Raw genomic sequence first — 22,182 nt, 5'->3', positions numbered from 1 at the left:
TTGGTTTTTTGTTTTTAAATACTGCTTTAGGCTAGAAATATTGCAGTATGCATTGAGTTCAAGGATTCTGATGAAGAGGATTCTTTGCCTTTAAAGGTTAGTCTTTTGATTTTTGTAGCTGATGAAAGAAAATAGTGAACAGTTAGCTAAGTAACACAGTAGCACTGGATTAATTGGGCTGGTGATGTTCTGTCCTTTTGCATTTGGCATAAGAGTAGCTTCTAGATTACTTGCTTGGTTTTGATATAAAAGATTACTAAAGAACTCTCAGAGCATGTAATTTCTTTCTATCGACAAAAATTCCAAGAATAAACTTGTTGCAAACAAGGGTGGCTTATGCCTGCTCCACAGGAGGAATTTTTTAACTTAAAACAGTAAAACTTTAGGTCAACTGCAGAGCCAAGTACGTTTGTTCATGAGCTACCACAGTGTTTAAGAGGTGCCTGGAAGAAAAGAAGTAGAAAAATGTATAGGAATCCTAAGGTGAAATCACAGTGTGAGCTCTACTGCACAGCAGGCAGAGTACACATTGTGTCATTCCCTGTCTGTGCAAAGGAACAAAGTTAAACACAAGTTAGAATGTTTCAAATTCTAGGTGAAACAGGTTCTAAGTGGAGAATGAAAAAGAATCACTGGGTGGTTTTTTGTTCTTTTTTCCTTTTTTTTCTATTATTAGTGTATCTATGGTAGGCCAGGTGGGCCAGTATTTACTAGAAGTGCGTTTGCTGCTGTTCTGCATCACCATCAAAATCCCGAGTTTTATGATGAGGTAAGCTACCTTTCTGAGGTAACTTTTACTGGTTTAGATATTATGTAAGTTTCAAAAATACAAGAAAAAATTTGAGGATTGCAAAGTTACCTCGGTTAAACCAGGGCCCTTTTCACTATAAGTAAATTTTTGTAAGTTTTGTTTGTGTGATTCTTGATCATGCTTTAAATAACACATAACCTGGACTTGCTTACTGCAAGCAGTGAGGCACGTCACTGTTTTAGCTGAAGACTTCTACAAAGGTGGTGATTCTTTATCTTTCAGATTAAAATAGAGTTGCCCACGCAGTTACATGAAAAGCACCATTTATTGTTCACCTTCTACCATGTTAGTTGTGATAATTCAAGCAAAGGGAGTACAAAGAAGAAGGATGTTGTTGAAACACAAGGTTTGTATGCTAATGCTTTACTTTCCGTAACTACTAGGGAGATTTTATGAAATATGCTGTTCAGGTAACCCGTGATTTTTGTGATCCATTTAATGCTCTCTAATTACATTGTAGACTGAAAGATTTTGCTAAGTATTTCTTTTAATTTAAATGTTTCCAATGTTGTTTTAGAATGTACATCAAATGTATGCTTTTTCCAAATTCAGTGGCAATTTATTTGACTTTTTAATTATTTCTAATCATTTAAGCTCAAATCATTTTACCTTAAATGTAACTCATTTCATACCTTAAAGTAATGTCTGGTTTGAGTTGTGTATCAAAAGTGTACAGTAAGACTTTTGTAAGAGTTTATGTAAAGATTTGTAACATATTTGAAATTACTTGCCTTTCATGTTCCATAGTTGGATATTCTTGGCTTCCTCTAATAAGAGATGGAAGAGTGGTGACCAATGAGCAACACATCCCAGTGTCAGCAAATCTTCCATCAGGCTATCTTAATTATCAAGAAGTAGGGGTTGGGAAGGTATGTTATATAAAATTACTCTAATACTTAACAAAAAAAATAAAGTGGAGAGAAGGTTTTGTTGTAATTCCCCAGTCTGATAAGATTTAAGTAATTTTCTAGTAGAAATATTTTTCTTTTGTAGTTGAAGTTGAGTACTTTGCAAAAATTAGGCATCTGGCTTAGAGGAAACAAACCAACCCAAACAGAAATGGGAGACAAAACTTATGACTAAATTCTGACTTACCAGAATTTGAATCAATCTGCCCTAATGTAGTTTTTCTTTTAAGTTGTTAAGTACTTATTTCTGTTATTATTTAGCTGATGTACTTAAGAATGTTTTAATTATCACTACCAAAAAAATGAAGCTTAACTAGAAGTTACAGTAATTTTAAAATACATTAAACTATTTTGGGTTTATGAAGATACACAAATAATCTGAAGTCCTTTACTAAATTCTTTTTAGCATTTCATGCTGTCTCCTTTCAGTAAGTCCTTTATTCCTGAAAAAGTCTTATTCTCACATCTTGATTTTTGTGATCTTTATACTTCACTAGTAAAATTTATGGTTGTCTTTTACAAAGCAGAAAGCTTGCAAAATTGTAGTAGTAAAAGTAATACCAAGGAGGATACAAAATGTAAAATGTGATAGAGGATTTGACTAAGAGAATGAAATGCAGAGACAAAATTGACTCATTGTGGTGGAGGAGGCCTAAAATCAACAGCGAGAGCTGCTGCTCTCCTCTTATTCTACAACCTTTTAGTTTTTAAACTCTGCTGTAAGCTTTCCAACCATCATCTCCTTCACATCTTTCATGTTTTCACATCGTAGGTGTATTCTTTATGCCTCTGCTATTCGTCTCTGCTCATGCCCATGGGTGGAAGGCTAGGACCAATATGACTAGTTATAGATACAGCAGTAAAATCTCTCCCTAAGTGGTTGTCAGGGTAGAGAGCTGAGCATTCCTATTCTCAGTTCTTTGGAATGGGGTGGGGAGGAAGCACTGGATGCTACCTCTCTGTGACCTAAATTGAGGATTAAACTGTGTCAGTATCTGTGTAAACTCTTGTGTTATTTTTCTTAGAAAACTGGTAGATATTTCTCTCTAGTCAGAAGTTTCTTTGCAGAGCTGTAGGGGAATCATGAAATCAACATCGAAAAGCAATTCTCGTAGCCAGTGAGGAAGCTACTGTGGGACTTTCAAAAAACATTTTAAGCTTCATAAATGCTTTTGGTAATATTGCCTGCATAATTTTCCTTTTTTTATGACTTTATTCATTGCACACATTTCTTCAACTTATTGTTTAAAAAGTGTTGTTTGTGGTACTATAAACAAATTGTTTTAATCTAGTATACTGCTGCATTATTGTACTTACCCTCTGCATGTGTGTGTGCAGCACTCTGGTCCTGAAATTAAATGGGTAGATGGAGGCAAGCAACTATTAAAAATATCCACTCATCTGGTGTCAACTGTGTATACACAGGTGAGTTATAAAACAAATAAAATTAGAGAAATTTTCAGAAATAATGTTTTTTATATGTTTAGACAACATTTGGGAGGTTTCTTAAGCTCATTATGCTGATCTCTTACTTTTTTGTCTCTTGGATACTCTGCATGATACCTGTCTTTCACATTAGCTCTGAAAAACAGTAGATCTTGAATGGAAACTACTCAGAATGTAAGCATTTTGTCTACTGTTGTCATCCATTACAGTCTAAATTTTCCTGTTAGATGAGAAGTCATAGCTGTCTGAAAGCTATTTACTGGTAAGCTAAATACAAAGCAATGAATCCTATTATAGCTGCTTGTAAAATATATGTTATGATCAGTTGGGATAACTAACATTGAGTATGATATTTTCTGCATGTTGGTTGGTTTGAGGCAAATATAGGTGGTGTTTTGTATAACAGGTGTTCAAAAATCACTGGAAATTTCTTATCTGGGTTAAAAAAAATAATACATGTAGAGTAGACTAGTCTTTGGAGTAGTGCACTTAAATTATTTTTGAAAATTTAATCTATGTACATGCATATGCATTTTTACATACAAATATTTTTAATGTGTTCTTTTTTGAATTATGAATAGTAATATTAGGTATTGTTTTATTTCTTGTTCTTTCTGTCTTTGACAGGATCAGCACTTGCATAACTTCTTTCAGTACTGTCAGAAAACAGAGTCTGGAGCTCATGCACTAGGAACTGATCTTGTAAAATACCTTAAGGTATAAAATTATAGTGATTAACGGATTATATTACGTATTTATAATTTTGGAAAACTGAGGAGCTTCAGACATTTTGTAGGTCTCATTAATGGAATGTGCAGTTTAAAAAGAACACAAAGATACTTCCTGCCCTAGATATATTTCAAAGTCAGCTCTCTACAGCATCAAGGGGTCCTACTGTAGCTGGAGACAGCTTATGTGCAGAATCCCTCCCTGATACCACACTTGGAAATCCTCTGTCATTGTGACGCTTTTCAAAATATAGTCTTTCTAACTGTGTATATGTGGTTTGTGCCCTGAAGAAATCTCAGAAGAGGAGAACCACCTCTTCACCACACTTCAGAGTGTTTCATCTTGCCTTGGGGTCAAGGGGATTTCTGTCTCTCTGGGAGGCTGTGGGTCCTGCAGCCTGAGATTTCTGTTTGAAGAAGGGAACCTCTTTACCTCTCACTTCCGACTGTTTGTACTTTTCTGGCAGGGAATTTACGGTTATTGGTATTCAGTGTCCTCTTGCAAAGGAATCATCCAGGTTTTTAGCAGTCCTAGTCATAAAAGGCATTTTTCTCATTGGGTCAGCTTTGCCGTCTTGTCCTCTGGTAGTAGTTTTGAGATCAGTTCGGACACTGAAACTTTATAATTGGAATCTAGCCTCTCTTTTTTTTTTTCTCTCTGCATAATAAAGATGGTATGTTCTGAGTATCTGTCAGTGTGAATGAGAGGTCTTAGAGTCTGACCTGTGGCTCACCAAAGCTCTTTAAAATGGTCAGTATCATTTCCATTACTTTTTTTCAACGGATGTAAGTTCCCTGCTGCTTGAGGTGCCAGAGAAAATGGCAGAGGTTTTCTGGTATCAAGAAGAAGGAAGGTTTGTTGCCCATACTGGAACTCAGGGAATTGAATGTCTTTATTGATAAGTTCAGGTGAAAAAACGGAATTTTCTCTTTTTGATGCTGTAATATAGATCAGTTTGTCAAGGGAATAGTCAGATGTTAAATGAAAAGAACCATTATTAATAAAATCTCTGTATACATAACAAGTCTGAATCACTACAATTAAAAAATCAGTTTGCACACCATAGAGAGCCTCTTTACCAGGGTTCTGGCAGCAGTGACTGTTCATGTTATGAGGAATGGAACGACCTTGTACTTTGTGGGCAGTTGGTTGATTCTTACCTCAGGAGCTGAAGTTATAAACAACCCTCAGTCAGTTTCTGACCTGTTTGATTCATCAGGATTCACAGTGCTTCAAGACGTCCCACTGTTTCTTAAGTTTACCAGAGCTCTACTTGGATCTGATATAATCAAAATCTCTTCAAGGACTAGCATGGCAATTTGAGATTTATCTTGCTACCTGCTGACTGTCAAAAAAGACAGGCTGGATCAAAGGCTTGATTCTCTTCTTGGTACTTAAAACTCTTGTTAATCTGGTAGAACAAAGTGACTATCGGGTATTAAAGCGTCATTTTAGGGAAAGCTCAAAAAACTTTTTGGATCACTCCCAGATCACATGATTTACTTCCGTTGTATATAATCACATATACTGTAATCTGTTTGGGTAGTTTACTCCTTTGCTTAAATGATTTATTTATTGTTATATTAATTTTACATCAGCAAAATCTTTAGGTTCAGTGACAAGACCATGTCTTGCCAAAATTCCTGGGATAGAATAATGCAACTGCAGAACCTCATTACAGCTCTTGCTTGTTACTAAACACCAGAACGCTCTCACTGTACAGTATGAAAGGTGCAAGTTGGTCTCTTCTCCCAGGTAACAAGTGACAGGACAAGAGGAAGTGGCTATAAGTTGCACCAGTGGAGGTTTAGAGTGGGTATTGGGAAAAAAATACTTCACTGAAAGGGTGGTCAAGCATTGGAACAGGCTGCCCAGAGAGGTCATAGAATCACTGTCCCTGGAAGCATTCAGAAAACACGTAGATATGGTGCTTAGAGGCATGGTTTAGTGGTGTGCTTGGCAGTCCTGGGTTAACAGTTGGACTTGATGATCTTGAAGGTCTATTCCAACCTAAATGATTCTATGAACATGTTCCACACCACTAGATTAACACATCAGATTGACTTTATTGCTTCGCTTCATGTTAACATAAAACTAATGCTATCTTCTGTGTCTACTACAAATTATGGCTATTCTCAATTCTGTTGGGCCAAATTCCTGTCTAGCTAGGCCTCACAGGGACCCAGATCCTTGTTACTTCTCCTGTGTATTGAGAGTTTGCCTTCTGTATGTCAGTTTGTACCTACCTGGGCCAGACTTGGCCAGCCTGACTGCTAAATGTTCCTTAAAGATCAACATTCCAGTTCTCTGGTGGCAGTTTCCTGCAGCTAATGTCTATGCTGGAGTGGCAATAACATGTTTAAATACTTAAGATTTTCTTTTCTCCACGAAGTCGGTGTGCTACTGGCAGAGTAACTTGGGTTACCAAACCTGATAATGTTGTCCTGTTCTCTTTTTTTCGGTTCTTGCCCTCCCTAACAGGATTTTGTGTAAGCACCACCTGACACTTCTAATTAAAGGTTTTCTGAGACTTACCTGATTCGAGGTGTTTGTATGCTCTCCTTCATGTTTCATGAGCCCAAGCATCACTTAGCATCTCATAAGCTGAGGCATCTGCTTGCAGTTACCTCCATTGCTGCCTGAGAGGTCAAAGGGCACAGCTACTTCTGGCAGTCTGAGTGTAATTGAATACTCAAAGGCATCAAAAGTTGTGTTATGAGTCCGTTTCAGAGTCATACTTAAAACATCACCTTTACCAAGAAATTTCTGCATCCTGGACAAAAGTGAGCTAAAGTACTATTTGCATGTTTACCCAATGCTCTGATATGCAAGGCTTATAGAAAAGATACTGTAGCATATAACTGCTGTTTCCAAGAAAAATCACAGATCATGTAGGAAGGAAGACTGTTTTGAGTTCTAAACAGCGTGAATATGCATGCAGGCAAACATTCAAAGACAAGGCAGCTAGTTAACACTGAATCTAAATGTTTGCAATGTGTTGTCTGTATGCACGTTCACCACGTTCAGTCTTTTTTTTTTTTCCCCTCAAACTCTATAACTTGAGGGAATTTTGTGGCATGAAACAATGTAGGATGACATGCCATACACTGCCTTTTATGTCAGGGTGGTTATGTCTATAATATCTTTTGTTTGTGATGGAATGCAAAGGCATATCATGAAGAAGCTGAATGGTTAGTAATTCGCTGACTCCGATTTCCAGCATTAGGTAGTTAAGGATTTTAGTTCATTCTGTTTTTTAATGTATTAGTTTATTGTTTTGCAGTAACTAGTATTGCATTTACCATAGGTAAGCAACCTGTATGTTTTTGTGGAACTACTGTTTGCTAAGTGTCTGCATTGGTGGATGAAATAACAAAGTATACCAGAGTGTCAGTGTCAGCTTGCTGTGGCGTACACAGATAGCCTTTGCATTGAAACATGACCTAGTATGCATTTCAAGGGAAGTATGAATGCTTTAAAATGCTTTTAATAAAACCTAATTTTTACCCCTAATTTACCTTAATGTAGAAAACATTTACCAAATATTTATGTTGGAAACTATTCTCAATTGCTTTCTATGCAGTATGTCAGGTAGTTAACACCAAATAGTGCAAGCAGTGTGTATTTTTGGAAAAAGACTTGCAGTAAATTTTATCGGTTTAGAACTTGTGATTTAAATGCCATTGTTTCTCACAGTATTACTGCTTTCTTTTAGAGCCTTCATGCTATGGAAGGCCATGTGATGATAGCTTTCCTGCCAACTGTTCTAAACCAGTTGTTTAGAGTTCTCACCAGAGCAACTCAAGAGGAAGTTGCAGTCAACGTGACAAGGTAAAGAATTTGAAGTGCTTCATAGAGATTAGGTGATGACTGGGTTATCACGTAAATCTGTAACTGAGTAGTGTTTGTGCTATTGCAATCATAGCTTGCTTTGTAGGCTTACTTGGTTTCTGACTTCTGTTTAGAGTCATTATCCATATTGTTGCTCAGTGTCATGAAGAAGGCTTGGATAGCTACCTGAGATCTTATGTCAAGGTAGGTAAAGGTAAATTAAATGTGTTTTGTTTTATTTCTCTAAAAAAAGCGTATTTAAATTCAGTTGTATCTGTTCAATTTTAATTGTTTCATATTATGTCATAGTTTCATGTTTTATTCTGATTTTCCTCCCCAAGTATGCTTATAAAGCTGAACCCTATGTTGCTTCTGAATATAAGACAGTACATGAAGAATTGACAAAGTCAATGACGACAATTTTAAAGCCATCTGCTGACTTTCTTACAAGCAACAAGCTACTTAAGGTATATGTTGAACTGTGCTTTTTACTTCATGTTCTTATCTGGTCATAACTGAAGAGTAGGAACTAAGTGTATTGAAATAGTTGTTGAATGCATGTGGCAATTTTACAAGATGTTTTCTTTTCTCTGCAGTATTCATGGTTTTTCTTTGACGTTCTGATAAAATCAATGGCTCAGCATTTGATAGAAAACTCTAAAGTGAAGGTATGTCAACTTCTGCAAAAAAAATATTCTAAAGAGAATTTGTATAGGCTCTTGTTTCTCCATTCACATATTTTTATTCCATATTAGAAGAAAGTTTTATATATACATGGTTATGATTTCTATATAATAACTTTATTTGTAAGAAAGTGAGGGAAAGAGCAAAGCAGCAGGAGAAATCAGTTGAAATATTGGATGGAAAAAGCTACAGGGCTAGACTTAACATTATTATAAAAGGATAGAAACCCCTTAAAATCTATACAGTAGAGCAATTTGTATAAATCATCAGACTCTCTAGTGAGATTTCTTAATACTTATGGCACAATGAAGTCAGAAGCAATAGATAATACTGTGGACTTTAATGTAAGTACTACCCCAAAATCTGTGGCTTTTTCCTGAGCAATACAGTAGCTATGATATAAAATGACGAAGAACAGCAAATCATGCAGTTTACAGTCCTTCTGTATACAATAAGAAGTATCAATATTTAATTCTATGTTATTTCCTCTGTTGGAAGGAGAGTGCTAAAATTTTAGAAACAGGCATTTTTCTACAAGCTTGTCCTGTAAATGGTATTTTTCTTACATTGATGACAGCTTTTTAGTTTGTTTACTTCTGTATTAAAAAAAGTATTGAATGTAAAGTTTCAAGTATACAAAATAGTCCCAGCTGAGTAACGTACCAGGTTGTTCTGAAATCTTTGTCAGTATTTTCACTGTGTATTTAGAGCGTAACTGGAAGTCTGCAGTACACAGGGGAAAAAACAATTGCAGAATGATCAGTAAAAAAAGCTTTAGTGCTTACACCTAATACTGTTCTGCTGTGGTATGATCAGCAAGTTTGAGTCCCTGTTCAATGGGTCCGGACTTTGTCTATTTCAATAGACTTAATCTTTAAAGAAGCTACTGATTCATTTTTCATTTAAGAAGCATATGAACTCCATATGGTAATTGGTCAAACAATTTTTTTCATCATTGGATATTCTCTAAGAGTAATGTGTTTGATGTCCAAATCCTAGTCTCCATCACTTTTTCTTAGAATACTAATACAGAATGAAAATGGGTTTTTTTCTGGTTTACTTTTAGTTACGAGAATTAAATCATATCACCAGACTGACTGTTATCTAGTAGTAGATAAATCTGCCTTCATACTGTATTCAGCTGGATTCATTTTAGCACAAATTACTGATACATAATTTGCATTTGAAGAGGACCTCAAATTTTTGCTGGTAGCATCATGAGACGCTAGCTGCTGTGTTGTGGTTTTATATAAGAAAAAAGAGTTGTCTCAATTTAAAATATGAAGATGACTGTGATCTCCTTTCTGTTTCTAAAAAGAAAAGGTGAAATAATTTTGTTTTTAATAAAATCTCAGCTTTTAGTTGGAGCAGTGGTTCTGGAAATTCTGGGACCTTTATTGGCAGATTTTTTTAAAGAAGGAGGTTAGATACTTGTCAGGGAAGACGTTTTGACAAAAACAACCTGATGCACTCTGATGTATGGACATAAACGTTTACCTGCTATTTGTAGTCTGTTGAATCTAGAAATAGGCCTTTAGTTTAAGGGGATGGGAGGGAAATCGACTATTTACATGGTACTAGTACTACAGATTTAAGTAGCTTCTGAAGCATGGAAAAAGGCAAGTTTTTATCACTAAATTCTTAAACTGTCTAGGGAAGTGTGACAGCTGTTCATTTAGGGGGTTTTAGAATGTGTGTATACAGGCAAAAGGTTTGCTGTCCATGTAGTCCAGTGCATCCTTTTGCATTTAAAATGTCAAACTTCTTACTCATTTTAACTTACCAGCTGTTTGAGAATTCCTCAAAATTTCTAGCAGAAAGACAACTTTTTCTACCACTAATCAATAGTAATACCATTAATTCAAACCGAAGTAAGAAAAATATTTAGATAGACTTTCTTCTGCTCTTCACTTTTTTCTGTTTCATAGTATCTGTTCAAATAACTGGACCTTTAAACTTAAATTTCCATTATTGGTTTGTTATTCCTTGAGGAAGGAGTTCATGCTTCACTCTGCGAATGCAGTATTTCTTATTCCACCCCACTATTTTGAGCTGCTTATAATCAGTGAAATTAATTGTATTCATTTAATGAATTCAGCTGAAATGGAAGTATAGTCTTAGAAAACACTACTTCTCATTTAAAGCTGAATTTTTCTAGAGACTTCTGGAATGGAATTAAAATTTTATAAAAAATTATATTGAAAAAACCTGAAAAAAAATTTGTTGGTTTCAGTACTTACCTGATAGTACTTTTTATTTTGCAGTATTCAGCTCTGAGAGAAGGATGCAGTTTTTCTAATTACAGAATGTGGTGCATCTGTGCAAGGTTTTCAAAACATAGTGTGTGTGTGAAACTTGTATAGCTTGAGGAAGTTTTACATTGAAATTGCTAGGTGATACTCCAAAAAACAATGGCATGCTGGTTTTGCTTGGCTAAACAAAGTTTATGTAATTTTTCCTGATCTTAACAAACTTACAGAAGTCCTCACAAGTTTGGAAACATCTTATTGCTTTAAAAAAAACTTCAGAGAAACCACTAACTTGCTGCCATGCAAACCCATTTCCTTAATTTAGTTATAACTTCCTTACAACAGGGATTACATTTTTAAATTGAGATCAGATGGTGGATAAAATAAGTACAGTAGAATGTAATCTTTTTCTAAAGCAGGAATCTGTGTAAACAAACAAAAAAACCAAATGTAATTTACTTCTCAGAATGACTCTGCCAGTGTCCATGGTTTTGGTATCCTCTCCCTTATGATCTCTTGTACATTATGGTATGCTACCATTGATAAGCATTCACATTACTACTAGTTCTTCCTATCTTTTTATGTTTTCTTATTACTATTTTTTTCCTCCACAAGTGCTATACTGACTCATTTACTCAAAGCTAATGTGTCTTTACTGACCCGTGTAATCCTAATAACAAATCATATTTGTAGAGCACCAGCATGTACATCTGAGGAACAAATTCAATTTAACATGACTTTCATTTTAGGGAAAACAAAGTTGATAAAGGAACAGTGTGTCAGTTACACATGCCTGAGACAGATTTGATTACCTGGTGTTATGGTGTGAGTTGGAGCAGGCATAACCATTACTTTTATTCGGAAAAAGCTTTCTCTCTTTGATGTCTAAGTGACCTAAGTAACTGTGAGAGAAGGCACTGATTATTTTCTTTTTTTAGTAATAACAGCCAGTAGCTGAGATCTAATGGCTTCAGGTTTGGTGTACTTGAAATACTGAGCAGTTCCTTTTGTAATTTATGCTATGCTATAAATAACATGCTGTAAAAGCTGTGATCTTCTGAGATCAATTTCTAGGGTTTTTTTAAGCAAGGTTGGGGTTTTCAGTAAAATGCACCCAAAAGATGTAGACAGGAGCCAATTCAGTGTATGTTTATATTGCTGAAGATTGGTCTAGGAATTATGACCTTTCAGTGATGTTTTACATCAACTAGTTACATTAAATTTTGTCTGTTACATGGGGTTATATGATCTTAAATTCTGAAAATGTCTTTTTAGGTAATCTTTCTATCATGCAAAATTATTTAGGTAAGCTCTGTTCATGCAGAGATTTTCTTAAGCAGCATTGAAACTACCAAAATGTTGCCAAATTTTTTGTTAGGACCTACAGGTATAGAAGCATGCAGTAATTCTACCTGAAACCAAAAAAAAAACACCCCACCCCCAGACCCCTAAGCTTGATACTGAATGTACCTGTCTGGTTTCTATTGATACCCCATTCAATAGAGTGTTGCAGCATGTGAGGTATACCTGTGTAGGAACACCACTCATTTCAGGTTCACATTTTGTTTAGTTTTAATAGCATCTGCAAAAGCAACCCTCAAATCTGAACTGTTCAGTTGTACAAAGGAAACAAATTATCTTAACGTGCACCTTTTAGATTCTGGTACTTTGCTGTGTGTCAACTTGAACTGCTGTTCTTTCTTATTCTTCCCCAGCAATAACATGAAGTAGGGTTCATAGCTTATAAACTACTGGAGTGACATTTTATGACAGATATTTGTTGTTGTCTCCAAATTTCATGTTAAAAATGACAGTTCTACTTTTAGAACTAACCTCATTGTCATCTTCCCTGTGACACGAAAGAAAAAGGAGCAGAACTCGCCTCTTGTCCAGGAATGAGGATACATGCAAACATCACTTCTTGATTTACAAGCCCATTAAATATCAAATAAATTGGGTTTTTTGTATTACTGGGTAAAGTAATAAATAAGCATTCAGATATTTCCTACTTATGAGATCTGATAAAAAGATGCATTTCTGGGTGCAGCAAAATATTTCTATAGCAAGAATTTCGTAGTATTTAAAAAAATATTTAATTACTGTCCAGCAAAGACTAAGTTTACAAGAATATCCCAGGACACTGACTGGCATACCCACAAACAGAACTTTTAATTTTTAATTGTTATTTCGTTAATGTGTGCTGTTGATATTTAGACAAGGATCTTTTTCAACCTTAATATCTATTTTTTTAAATATTTATTAAAAACAAAACTAGAGACTTTGGGCCACAGTTCAAACCCAAAGGGAGCAAAATTGTGTAATCACAGTTACATGTAGGGCCTTGACAATGGTTTGATCTGCTTAGGAATTTTGCATTCCATGTAGTTCAAAAAACTATTTAGATAAAGTATTTGGAGCTCTTGGATGTTTTGATTTCAGTTTTCAGTTTGAAAAGACAAAATGACTATACAGTTGAACAGTTTTTGTTAATGTCAGCTTTTTCAGCCTTCAACCACTTGTCATGAAGTCCCATCAGACAAAAGACAGAATCTTTATTAAAGATTGTAAGATGTATAGAAGTAAAAGAGACTCTCTAGTGCCACAAAGCTGAAGAGAACTTACTGACCCATACTAGTCAGAATGTGCAAAATCATTGATAAAGGTAATAAGGATGGTGAGTGGAAAGGAGGAGGTTGTGAATGTACAGGAAATCTTTTAAGGTAATTGGCAACTACTACCTAAAAGCAAGGGAAAACAGTTCTGATTGTGGAAACTGAGAAATATGGGGAGTAAGATTCTGAAGTCTGGAAGAGCTGAGATTTGAAGTTGCTGACAAACCAGAGAAAGAAAAGTATGGATGAGAACTCGGACAACAGCAAAAGGTAAAGGACTTATTAAAGAGATAGTTGCAGAACAGCAAAAACTGTCTTTTTAAGACGGTAAGGTGAGTTTGATAATGCAGTTACTATATGTGAACCGGCTGGTATCTGCTTTGGAAAGGAAGATAGGTAAAGGATTCTCTTTTACCCCTAGCTTCTGTCATCAAGTTTATTGTAGTATAGAAAAGTAGTTATGCATTACACTTATGAACTTTCATACCTGTGTGTTTTGTCATCAGACTGCCTTGCTTGAATGTTAATAACAGATGCTAGCACATGTTATAATTTCTTTTAACCAAATGCTTTTCACCCTTCAGTCTAGAAAGTTCAGGAAAATCTTGAATTTAAAGAAAATGTTGATTTTAAATGACAAATGAGAAAATTTGAAAATATCTTTGTCTTTCCTCTCCCTGTCAGATTATTTGTATCTTCTCTAAAGTAAATTTTCTGATACACTTCAGTGTTACAAATCATATTAAATATTTTATCTGAATTTCTTTCCAGCTGTTGCGAAACCAGAGATTTTCTGCTTCCTTTCATCATGCAGTTGAAACAGTTGTTAATATGCTAATGCCACACATCACTCAGAAGTACAGAGACAATCCAGAGGCTTCAAAAAATGCAAACCATAGCCTTGCTGCCTTTATAAAAGTAGGTACACAAGCGACTTGGGCTCAATATTTTAATAATGCTGCTTCTTGTGGATTTTAAAGAATATTAAAGCCAACTCACATAAAACTGGATATGCATAATGTTTTTTAAATATAATTTTATGTCCAAGTGAAAATGCATTGATGTATAATTTGCATCTTTTGTAATCAAGAAGCCATCTGTTCAAAAGTGATATTTTTTAAAATGAATTTATATTTCATCCAAAATCTATTTTGATTTTTCTTTTTTCTTTACATATATAATCTAAGCTACCTTCTAATCCTACAAAAGCTTCATACAATGAGTAGTGTTTTATTTGCCTGCATTTTATGTAAACAGACTTTCAGTGTCTTTCCTTTTTCAGTCAGTAAGATCCAGTAGGGAGAAGAAAAGATGAGAAATAGTGATAGGTAAAGCTGCTAGCGGCATGCCATTTTTATTTCTGTAAAGGCAGAGTTCTTCAACTACTTTTTATTTGCAATTTGTTTACATTCTACACTCTAAGGGGAAAATTTGGTATTTGTATGTGTATACATACATTTAATTTGCTTGTTTTATTGGGTTTTACATTCAAACTGAAATACTATGTCTGGAAAATAAACTTATTAAATATAGAAATAAAACTACTGAGCACTGTGACTAAATCAATTCTATCTTGTTTTTGCTTGTTTTCCCCAGAGATGTTTTACTTTTATGGATAGAGGCTTTGTTTTCAAGCAAATCAATAACTACATCAGCGGCTTTGCCCCAGGAGATCCAAAGGTACTCAGTATTTTTAAACAAACTATTTTTAGGAGTTGCATCTTCTTGATGCGTGTGGATAGAATCCTGCATTAAGTGTTCAGACTTCTTCGCAGTTACGTTAGAAGTCACTGTGCTGTGGCTAGAGCATTTGTGGTGGTGGCTTTGTTGGTTTTTTTTCATCTAATCTTTTTCATATTTTGATTCCCATCTTCACATTCAACTTTACCATGCTAGAGCATCTGTATTGTGAAAGTGGTAGGGGTGGGGGAGCAACCGTAAGCAGAAATTTTAAGCATGAATGTGAGAGAGGCTGAAGTTGGAATTGGTATCTGATAAATTTCTGTACGTTTACTATAGTGGTGAAAACATGTACCAGATATCCAAAGAATTTCTTTTGTGGGTCTAAACTTTTCTTACATAAGTACATAATACGTTAGTAAACTCAAATAACTTTGGACAATGGGAACGGTAAATAAAACTATATCCAGTTGACAAGTATTAATTATGCTGGAATTACCGTATACTGGCATATGGAACTTTGACAGGTCTATATCCCTCATACTGCAAGACTGAGAGAAATCACCCTTTTGTCTTAGAAAGCTGTTTTTAATGTGTTATTCAGATCACTGCATGGTTATTTAATTTATACTTTTACTTTGCAGACTCTTTTTGAATTCAAATTTGAATTTCTCCGTGTAGTCTGTAATCATGAGCACTACATACCTTTGAATCTACCAATGCCATTTGGAAAAGGCAGAGTGCAGAGATACCAAGGTAAGTTCTTCCAAAGAAGAATATGTTCTATTTCTTAGATGTCACCTTTTTATTATTAGACGTGTAGACTGTGTAACTTCAGGTCCATGAGATGTTGGAAACCTCAAAATTATTAAATGAAAGCCTGAAGTGGTAATCCTTTCATTTAATCTTAAAAGGAATAGTTTAGGTAGCAGAGTAATCTATCCAAAGTCATTGAAACATACGGTAAAGTACATCCTCAACTCTGCCTCCCTTTCCTGCTATGATTATTAAGTTTGGTTTTTTTTCATGAGTTAGCTTTTAATTCGCTAGCTACAGAAGCCTGCAACACTCCTGTAGACAGATGTGCAGTGTGAGGCTTGGTATACTTTTTACTTTTTTCATATGCCCATTCAGGTTAAAAGGGACTTATTTAGGTCTGTAGTCCAGACTTCTGCTCAGGTCACATCAGGCGTTCCCTCATGCAGATGGAACAAGCTCAGTTCCCTCAGTTTCTCCTGATAGGGTACATGCTCCAGCCCTCTAACTACCTTGGTGGTCTTTCACTGTACTCACTCAAGTTAAGATCCTTTTTGTACTAGAAGACCCAAATACTACACACAGTATTATAGATATGTCTAACAAATGCCAAGCAAAGGGAAATAAACAGTTCTGGCTATGATCCTGTTGATACAGCCCAGTATGCTATTAGCCTTCGATGTTGTCAGGGTGTCATGCTAACTCCTGTTGAAGCTACTGTCCACCTGGACCCATAGGTGTGTTTCAGCAGAGCTGCTCCTAAGCTAGTCATTCCACAGCTGATACCATTGCAGGAAGTTTGCCCATCCCAGGTGCAGAATTTTGCATTTGTCTTTGTTGAATTCATTGCACTTCTGTTGACCCATCCCTGTAGAACCTAGATTCTTCTGAAATGCAGCGCTGCTCTTGAGGATGTGGACTGTACCCTGTCCGCAAACTTGATGAGGGTGCACTCCATCTCCTCTTTCAGGTCATTGATGAAGCAGCATTAAGTAGGATAGACCTTGGGAAACTCCTCTTGTAGCTGGTCTGCAGGTACGGTACAAGCCATGAAACACCAACTTTTGAGCCCAATGATCCATCTAGTTCTTTTGCACATTTAGGTATCTATTGACCTAGACTGTAATGTCCCACTTTGGATACAATGACCATGTGGACATCTGCTATTCTCCCCTTATTCACAGATCTAGTGAGTTGATTGTAAAAGACAAGCTAGTCAAGTATGGTTTACCCTGGGTAAATCTATCCTGCCCATTCCCACTCTTCTCCTTCACTTGTTGAAAAATGGCTTCCAAGAGGACTTGCTCTATGACTCTTCCAAGGACCAAAGTGAGGTCTGTAGTTCCCTGAATTATCTTGCCCTTTTTTGCAGATGTGCGCAATGTCTACCTTCAGGCATTGTGAGGTCCCAGTTATGGGAGACCCCTAATCACCATGGCTTAAAGGTGATAGTGAGTAGTCTTCAATGACATCACCTAACTTTCTCAGCATCTCATCCGGTGCTGTGGATTTGCATGACTGGAGGTGTCTCAGGAGATCCCTGATCTGGTCCTAGTCCACTGCTGGTAATTCTCTTTGTCACAGTCTCTAGACTCTTAAGGCCTGGAAACCATGGCAGTGAAGGATAAGGTAACAAAGGCATGGAGTATTACAGCCTTACCCAAGTCCACTGTCTCTAAATCACAGTCCCTATTCAGCAAATATCCCTTGTTTTCTTTGTTTAGACCTTTAATACTGATGTGGTAGAAGCTGTTCCTGTAGCCATTGATGTCCATTACCAGTTGCAGCTGTAGCTGATTTTTGGCTTTCCTGGTGCTGTCCCTGTGTACTTGATTGGTGCTTCTGTATTCCTCTTTTTGTAGCTTGTTCTTGCTTCTACCTCATGTGCATAATTTTTTTTTGACACTGGAGCTCAGCCATGAATGTCCTGTTCCACCCACCTGGAATCCTGGTACATCTAGCCTTGTGCCAAAACAAATAGTATGTTAGCTATTGCATTTGTGGCTGTAAAGATATTACTAATTTCTTCCAGGCATTGAACTATAGCAGGCATCAATAAGCAGAGGCGAGGAAGGTGCTTTTATAAGCAATAAGAAAACCTGCCTAACATATTTTTGTAGATAAGGTTATTTTTTTTCTTAAATATTTATTCAGTAGACTTTGCTGGCTTAGTAAATTTGAGTATAACTAACCAACACTTTCATCAAGGTGGTAGAACAAGATTTGGAACTAAGAGCTGGAGCTGCATAGAACTTGTTTCTGTCTTTGGCTTTTTCAGCCTTCAGGAGCGTCTTGGATAACAACATTGCGTAAATATTTCCATAGAAAAAGACTGTGAGTTGTTGGTTTAGGGGATCCTAAAAGCAAAACTAGAGAAAATACTGTTTCTGCTTACACAGTAAAGAACCATGTAAAATGCTGCTCCCTGCTGAACTAGGAGTTCAGCCAGGAAAGAAAACTTTATCGGGAGTGTTTCTGACTCTGTTTTGCTGTCTCAAGCAAAAGAGACCTCGTGTGATGCGGCTGGCTCTTAAGTGAGTGGCAAGAATGCCTGTAGAATGTCTGTGCTTGTGCTGTCTTATGTATGTTTCTTTCTGACTTAATGGATTCCCTTACTGAAAGAGTTCTTTGAAAAATGAAAGTGCTTAGAAAGTAGCATCTGTATCCGATTACTGTATGGAACAATAACAGTGAATACGAGCAACTCTTGAACACCTGCTCATCTATAAGGTTAAACATATATGCATTCTAATAAATAAGGTCTTCAAACTAAAGTTTCTCTTAAGCTGTCATATATTCAGTACATAAATGAACTGCATTATTTTATTGCACAAAAATTACTTCTAAAGGGGGGAGCAGTTTGACTTTACTCTGTCAGATGTGCCTGGGTTTTGTGTGTGTATGTGTCTATATAATATCTATATGAGGCTTAGTATAGATTTACAGTTAGTTACTGCTAGGAATACTTTATGAAATAAATTTGCATGGCGGTGGTTTAAGAAGAAGTTTCCAATGAAATGTTCTTTGACTTCAATTCTGTTGGAATTAACAGCAATTATATAAATATTTCTTGAAAAGTCTTGTGTAATTGTAGCAGGAAATTGCCTACTGTATTACAATACAGGTTTAATTTCCATAGATCAATTTATCTTGTTTAAATATTATTGTGTTCTGATATATTGAGAAGAAATGGCTTAATTTGGACGTATGTGTTGCAAATGCAGTCTGTTAATTGCACTTACTACACACTGCAAATTTTTGGGATTATTTTCTTAGAGAATATCAGTTAACCAAGATCACAGTTGTTAGGAGGCTCTATAGTCTATATTCATAATAGATACAGGGGTAAGATAATGAAAAAGGAACTTAAAACTGCAGTACAAAAATCTGAAGCTTCTTAATCCGTGTTTTGCTTGCAGTCCTTCATATTTGCTAACCTGGGACTGAACCACAGACTAACTATTAAACTCTGCCATATAACTAAGTTCCTGAAAGGTAGAATATGTGCAGCCTTTGTGCACTCTGTGTTTCCAGTACCTGTATATAGATTTAAAATTTGAATTTGGAGCTATGAGATGCTGGTCCAGGTAAATTGAATAGAAACACTTTTGAATATTGGACAGTATTTAATTATTTTTTTAAAATAATGTATTTTGATTTCTTCAGCTTCTATTGCTTGAATATACATCATAATTGTTTAATAAATGCATTGTTATGCAGTAAATTGAGCTAGGGATATACGAGTAACTGTGATTATACATGATATATATAAATACATCATAGAACTTACATAGAACTTGTACTTTACTTCCAGACCTTCACCTGGACTATTCATTAACCGATGAGTTCTGTAAAAATCACTTCTTAGTTGGACTGCTTCTCAGGGAGGTGGGCAATGCATTACAAGAGTTCAGAGATGTGCGGCAGATTGCTATTAGCGTGCTCAAGAATTTGATGATAAAGCATTCTTTTGATGATAGATATGCTTCCAGGGTAAGTATGTTGCTATACTAGTAGTACAAAATAATAGAGTAAGTGTGCACACATACAAGAAGTTTTTCTCTTTCACAAAACAACTTGTTAATTTGTAGCAATGCTATTCCTGTTCAAACTGTGATGAAAATATGTATGAAAATTATACCAAAATCAATCTGAAAATCTCAGATTTTACAAAGTGAAAGCACAAAGCACCTTTTAACATAATTACATGTTTTTACATTTCAGCACAGTATAATCTAACTGCTGTTCGTAAAGTAATCGGATTTTTACAAATGTTTTTAAATCTCTTACTTTCATTAAACATTAGCACTTAATATTTGGCTGCTATCCTGTCATCTATTATTTGTAAAATGAGTATAAGCAAGCTACAAGTCATGGTAGCAAATTTTGAGTGATTTTTAATTTTGCTGACTTTTTTTTTTTTAACGTCAGCTCTGCTGTGGAGAAGCCATAAAATTTTAATGGAAGATGTCGTTAATTTACAAGCCATCATCATATTAATTTAATTGGTTAAGTCTTAGCAAAAGTCACATTAATTTAGGGGGTTTTCTGCATTTTATTAAAACAGTAAATAAAATTTACTGACCTGTGAATTAGAATGAAATATAGGGATGGTATGAATGTAGGCTCTGGCTTGACAAATATTTATTAAATATTCTTTTTTTGTAATTAAGGAGTGAATAGCTTAAAAAAAATAATTGGTGATTTAAAATTAAATCTGTAATTTATTAATAATCTGTTTATACTCTAGAGCCATCAGGCAAGAATAGCCACTATGTATTTGCCACTCTTTGGACTGCTCATAGAAAATGTTCAGCGAATCAATGTTAAAGATGTGTCTCCGTTTCCCGTTAACCCTTCCAGCAATGTGAGTGACATTTCTATTTGATACTCTAAATTATCTTTATTGTAATTTATTGGTTTTGGCTGCAGTTTCTCTTACCAAGCTAAGTTATGTCTAACGTGGTAATTGGTTAGTTTGGTCCTACATACAGGTTACAGTGCCCTTACTGATCGTCTGAAGATTTTTGGAGAATGCTAGGCCACGCAAATTACCACAGCATTATTTTAATGCCATATGATTATACTGCCATTAACATCTTGCTTTTTCTGTATCTCCATTGCATGCACCTATATTTCAGTACAAACTATAGACCACACAGGATTGAACACACTGCATCTTTTTAAGGGTTTGAAGAAGAGCAGTCAAACAAACTGAAGGAACAGTGTATTTGAAACTAAAATTAATCTGTTGTTTCTGCAATTTAATGGCCTTCCATTTATATCTATTGCTTAGTCTTGATGCAGTTTCTGTGAGAGGGATTTTCATTAAATTCTGTCTGTTTTTTACTCAAAAGTTACACTTCTCTTTAGTCTGTCTGTCAGTTTGCATGAACATTTTGCCTCCATTCTTGTAGATCCTGGCACTGGGAGGCACTTGCACGTGCTTCATTTTTATGCAGGAGGATTCTCCCCTGTCATCTAACACATAGAGAATTAGTTATGTTTGCTAAAATCCCAACAATTTCAGTAGTTACTGTCGTTGTTCAGCAGAAAAGATTGTATATTGGTAGTAGATTGCTGCTGCTTAAAAAAATCTTATTTTTCAATTCAGTCCAACACTGAAATAAATAGAATAAATGGACCACCAAAAAAGAGATTAATTTTCTAGAAATTAAGGAAGAATTTTTAACCTTAAAGGAGTGTGATTTTGGAACAGCTGTAGTATAACAGGGCTACAGGAGAATGAATTCAAATGCAATTTGTGAAGGTGTATATTGATATAGTATAGTTGCATACAGTTATTGAATCTAAGATTTAATTATTAATGTATTTTATTTTTGTCTGTATCTTGCTATGTTCCATTTGGTATTAAGAAAGAAATTCATGATAACCTTCCAACAAGAGAAATGCTTATGTGTTTGGAATAGTAGTTTGAGTTCTTGGAAATATCTGGTTTATAGTGTTTATAATTGAATCTAGTATTCATTTTCTTTAATATTTCTTAAGATAATTTATATTTTAGGCTATTCCAAGCTTGTGCAAATACCTGAACATCTCATTCTGTGCTTTTGACCATATTTAATAGAAATTAAAATTTAAGAAAGAAATATACTTTATCATCTAGAGCTATATTTTTATATGTCATATTCACTAAGTCCGTAATGTTGGAAAACAGTAATCACTTTTTCCTCTTTTCCAGAGTGCAAAGGATGATGCACTTAATTTGCCAACTGCAAGTCAGCTAGTAACACCACAAAAATCAGGAAACACATTGGATAACAATCTTCCTAAAGATCTATTTGGTGTTATCTCTGGCATTGGTAAGCACTTTAAAAATAATAAAATAATTTTAAAAGGAGCCTGTTTCCTTTTTTCATTTTTTACGAGAATTTATTGTTCTGTGTCAAATTTTGGTTGCTTTCTGCATATATACGTGAACGTTACTGCTACTTTCATTAACAGAACCCTCATGC

At 35.3% G+C, this 22,182-nt stretch overlaps 1 protein-coding gene across 21 annotated transcripts in view; it reads left to right on the top strand.

The window, feature by feature from the left end:
• Positions 1-22,182, top strand: part of DOCK9 (dedicator of cytokinesis 9) — a 127,629-nt gene that overhangs the window by 66,854 nt on the left and 38,593 nt on the right. For all 21 annotated transcript variants that reach the window (XM_040584431.1, XM_040584447.1, XM_040584444.1 and 18 more), the window contains exons 18-33: positions 31-96; positions 677-769; positions 1,034-1,157; positions 1,559-1,680; positions 3,058-3,144; positions 3,793-3,882; positions 7,610-7,725; positions 7,860-7,929; positions 8,067-8,192; positions 8,322-8,393; positions 14,042-14,188; positions 14,867-14,950; positions 15,595-15,706; positions 19,521-19,699; positions 20,457-20,573; positions 21,909-22,029. In XM_040584431.1, coding sequence (XP_040440365.1) covers positions 31-96; positions 677-769; positions 1,034-1,157; positions 1,559-1,680; positions 3,058-3,144; positions 3,793-3,882; positions 7,610-7,725; positions 7,860-7,929; positions 8,067-8,192; positions 8,322-8,393; positions 14,042-14,188; positions 14,867-14,950; positions 15,595-15,706; positions 19,521-19,699; positions 20,457-20,573; positions 21,909-22,029 — 1,726 coding nt within the window. The remainder of the gene's footprint in view (positions 1-30; positions 97-676; positions 770-1,033; positions 1,158-1,558; positions 1,681-3,057; positions 3,145-3,792; positions 3,883-7,609; positions 7,726-7,859; positions 7,930-8,066; positions 8,193-8,321; positions 8,394-14,041; positions 14,189-14,866; positions 14,951-15,594; positions 15,707-19,520; positions 19,700-20,456; positions 20,574-21,908; positions 22,030-22,182) is intronic.

The sequence above is a fragment of the Falco naumanni genome, chromosome 2, assembly GCF_017639655.2.
Source record: "Falco naumanni isolate bFalNau1 chromosome 2, bFalNau1.pat, whole genome shotgun sequence".
Lineage (NCBI taxonomy): Eukaryota > Metazoa > Chordata > Aves > Falconiformes > Falconidae > Falco > Falco naumanni.
The sequence above is the reverse complement of the archived record's forward strand: the minus strand, read 5'-3'. Positions and strand labels throughout refer to the sequence as shown.